Raw genomic sequence first — 4,175 nt, 5'->3', positions numbered from 1 at the left:
TGCCACTGGGCTCATCCTTGCACCACTCCCCATGGGACGCAGTGTCCAGAGGCCTGATCCCTGCTGTGTTCCGTCGTCAGCAGTGGTGCCTCTCCTGGGGCTATGCTCGGTGTGTGTGGCGAGTCTGACCTCACCGTCCTTCCGAGCAGAGCATTCCCGCAGCTTCCCATTGCCAAGGGTGACATCCCAGTCCCTGTGTGTGCAGGACTCCGGTGGCCCATGTGACCACCTGCTGTGGGCAGAGCACCACAGTTTATGCTGAGTGGCCTTGCATGTCTTTCTCCCACCGACCTGCCCCTGGACGTGGAGACGGGCCGTTGCGTTGCCCACTGGCATCTCTACCACCCAGCGTCGTGAGAAGGGCCTAAGAGGCCCTCAAAGGGGTGGCTGAAAAACCAGAAGACAGTTCAGGCCTTCTAGGGCAAGGACTGTATTGCTGCTGTATTGCTGCTGTATTGCCCTCGCCCCGTGTTCTGTGCTGTGCGTAGGTGGAACATCTGGAATACTTATTTACAGAGTTATGAGTGAAAACTTGAACTTGGGATGTCCTATAATATTAGCTTGGAAAATATGTGATTCCCTGTATAGTAATAGTTTTTTATATGTATACATATATATATATGTATGTGTGTGTGTGTGTATATATATATGTGTACACACACACGCACACACTCTGCAGGGCAGTTGGCAGCCATGTGACTGGGCTGTACCTGAATATTCTGACTTTATGGTTTGTTTTCTTTAAGTGAAGATCAAGTCAGTCGAGAGGACAGCGCCCTGGCTCGCTGGGCCGCAGACCCGGCCAACACAGCCTGGATGGAGAGTAAGTCCCCAGCCGCCCACAGCCAGAATCCTCACCACACTCCACAGACGCCACTGCGGCAGGGCCGGGTCCCTGAGTCTCAGGTCCCGTCAGATCTAAAACACTAACAAGATATTTATTTACTGAAAATAGTAACACGGGCTGACTATGCAGAAGGTTCCCGGGTTCCCTGAAGCTGTCACTTCCCGCGAGGCCACCCCAGCTCTCCACGTCCACACCCTCGCTCTTCCTGGTCGTTTCTTTCTAGCACAGGCTTTGTTATTGTGGTAACAGTGAGGTATGTGGGGAACCGAAACTCTGACCTGCAGCTGCGGTCGGCCGCCACCCAGACGCTTACCCTGCGCTGGGCAGTGATTCCCAGGGAGATGCGGTGCGGTCGGCCGCCACCCAGACGCTTACCCTGCGCCTGTCTCTTATACACATCTAGATGTGTGCGGTCGGCCGCCACCCAGACGCTTACCCTGCGCTGGGCAGTGATTCCCAGGGAGATGCGGTGCGGTCGGCCGCCACCCAGACGCTTACCCTGCGCTGGGCAGTGATTCCCAGGGAGATGCGGTGTCTGGCACCCGCTTTGAAGAGGGGGCGGGGGGGCCTCCCTTTTTTTTTTCCATACACACTTTATTTTACATAACTTGGTGTTTTATCAAATCATATAAATTTAAATGGGGATTCCCGAGTAAATCTTCTGTTAATTTACCTTTGGCAGAAACAGTAGATTCCAAACAACAGATTCTCATTTATCTGTAACTTAAAAAAAGTTCTGTAGCGTGTTTCTCCAGAACAATAGCCGGAAGCACATGTGCTTGAAAAGCTATAACTGGTAATGATCTGATCAATATCACAGCTTGTTTAAGGGAACTGTTACTTAAAGGACAGACTAGACATGTGTTTTGAGAAAAACACAATTTTTGGTCACGTGAATGATTCATGTTCAGATTTCAAAAACAGGAAACATCCAGAAGTTCGTCATTTTATTTACAATCTCACCCTTGAAATGATAGCAATCTGCAGGGCAAACAGTAGAGCAAAGAATTCCAAACTCTGCTTTTATGTACGTTTAAACCTGTAGGATTATGTACCGTCTGTGTGTGGATTAAAGCAAGTGCACTTCCAACATACGACTCAAGCTTCCGCACGATTAAGAGCAAACCCAAAGGCATTCTTTTTCCCTTTAGGTTGGCTGAGCCAGCCCACCTCCAAGTGGCCAGATCTGCAGTCCCACCTGTGGCTTCAAAGGCTGAAAGATTTTTAGCTAGATTTACTTGTTTTTTTAATTTTTAAAGGAAAAGTAAAGATTACTTTCCTGATTATGCCTCTCATTATCCACTGGCTCACTAATTTCTATGTAACTGTTTTATATGATCAGCTTACAAGGTAGAACCATCTTAGTTATCTCCTGATTATTAAACTGTCTCCTGGAAGTTTTCATTCTGGTTTTAATTATGACTTTGTTAAAACAAAGATCTTAGTGTAATTAGATGATTCCACTAGGTCGCTGTTAAAGTAGGATCATTACAGGATTAAATTATTGTCTTGGCTGTTTGCTAACAGTTTTATTTCCGAAGTAAAATTTGTCTGATTTTTTTTTTTTTTTTTTACTCATTTTTATTGTCCAGATGACAGTGAATTAGAATAACTATACTTGGAAATATGATCTCTAAACTAGCAGTCCCTGAACATTATCTAAGAGGAGTAGAAATCTTTACTGTGGTTGCAGATAGTAAATGCTATTAAAAGAAAGAGCATCTGTAATACTGGAGCTTGACAACAGCAGCAGATAAGGAATTTTCCTGAATGTTTATTTCCCGCTTAACGTGGGGACAGGAGCAGTGGCTGGATGTCAGGGGAGAGTTCGGGTTTGTTCTCATTTTCTTTCTTATGTGGCTTAGGAAGCGTTTGCCTGTATGTTTTCGACACAGTCATACATCGTAGTTCGGACGTTCTCTTGCAGGGAGAGCACCGGTAGTCAATGAGTGGAACCTCGATTTAAAGGTCTTTTTATGAAACGGATTTTCATGTGAAGCGTGTAACTCTTACAGATACTTGAGTAAACCTCAGGTTCATTGTCGGTGTCCTTTGTGGTCGTCTCGTACAGCGTGGTTTTGCTTCCAGAACTTCCCTTCTTTTTTATGAAACAGTTTCACTTTCACAGAACCCTAGTGTTGCATATGAAACAGCTGGAGAAACACTGTCCTATCTGTTTAGCATTTTGATACTTGCTACTACTTTTTACCTTCAGTGGCACAGGATCATGGTGTCGTTGGTTTGTTTGGATGGTTTTCCGGTTTATCCAGCACTGAGGGGCTCTTTTCTTGTGTCTGGAATTCCATGCACCAATGTTGTATTTTTTTGTGCATCAGAACATTAACTTCATAAGCTCGAAATCTTTGTAAGAGAGCCACATAGAAATGCGTAATTGAACACACAATCATAGAATAAGATTGGCCTGGAAACCATAAATCTCCTTCCTAGTGACATTTTACAGCTGGTCCGTTTAAACAGACATCCTTCATTCCCAACAAATTATTCTGCCCTAAAAATAATGCGTATGCTTTGGTAAGGTGCCGTTAGCTACCTTACAGCCCTCGCTGTCTACTGGTTAGGACAAAGAACAAATAAGTAAAAAATAAATTAACAAAAACACTACCCTTATAAGCCAACTTTTTGAATAATCATGACATCGTCAGCGACTGTGGCCTGTAGAATTTTAAATTGCACGAGTTTTATGTTGGTCACTGTTTAAAGTGTTTCTCCCTGTTTATTCCAGATCCAGAAGAAGCAATTTACGATGATGTTCCAAGGGAAAACTCAGACTCTGAACCAGGTTTGATTTTGTCTGGAATTGATTTGAGGAAATTCCACTCAGCAGCCTTTCCCTCTGGATGCAAAAGTTGACTGTTTAGTGGACAGCCCAGACATTTTCTGTATTCATGTTTTGTATGTTGCTTCTAGAACGGCTTATTGATGTGTGGTGGAATGTTGGTGTTTGTGCACATTTGTGTGTCTGCTTATAACACTTGAAATAGGGCAGTTTAATCTTACTTATTCCAAGCAAGCAGAGGAGTTAAAGGTACGGAAAATGTCGGCAGAGGTAGGAAACACTGAGGCTGAGAAGCAGCAACGTATGTCGAATAAATGACATCAATGAGAAAATAGAATCAGGCCAAGATAATATTCAAAGAAATAACTAAGAATTCTGTACAATTAAAGAAAAACATAAATTCTCAGATTTTAGAAATACAGACTCAAAGCAAGATGAATGACACGTTGATCCGTAGCTAGGCCAGTACAATGGAGACCGCAGAGCACCAAGCCCAGGGTGAATCTCCTCAGAGCTACTAGAGAGAAAACA

General features: G+C 44.1%; 1 protein-coding gene across 1 annotated transcript in view; it reads left to right on the top strand.

Annotated features, from left to right (window-relative positions):
- Positions 1 to 4,175, top strand: part of ARHGEF10 (Rho guanine nucleotide exchange factor (GEF) 10) — a 174,042-nt gene that overhangs the window by 26,093 nt on the left and 143,774 nt on the right. The window contains exons 5-6 of the mRNA XM_011968597.1: positions 747 to 823; positions 3,591 to 3,647. Of these exons, the coding sequence (XP_011823987.1) occupies positions 747 to 823; positions 3,591 to 3,647 (134 nt within the window). The remainder of the gene's footprint in view (positions 1 to 746; positions 824 to 3,590; positions 3,648 to 4,175) is intronic.

Source organism: Mandrillus leucophaeus, unplaced genomic scaffold (assembly GCF_000951045.1).
Source record: "Mandrillus leucophaeus isolate KB7577 unplaced genomic scaffold, Mleu.le_1.0 Scaffold85, whole genome shotgun sequence".
In the NCBI taxonomy this organism is placed as follows: domain Eukaryota; kingdom Metazoa; phylum Chordata; class Mammalia; order Primates; family Cercopithecidae; genus Mandrillus; species Mandrillus leucophaeus.
The sequence above is the reverse complement of the archived record's forward strand: the minus strand, read 5'-3'. Positions and strand labels throughout refer to the sequence as shown.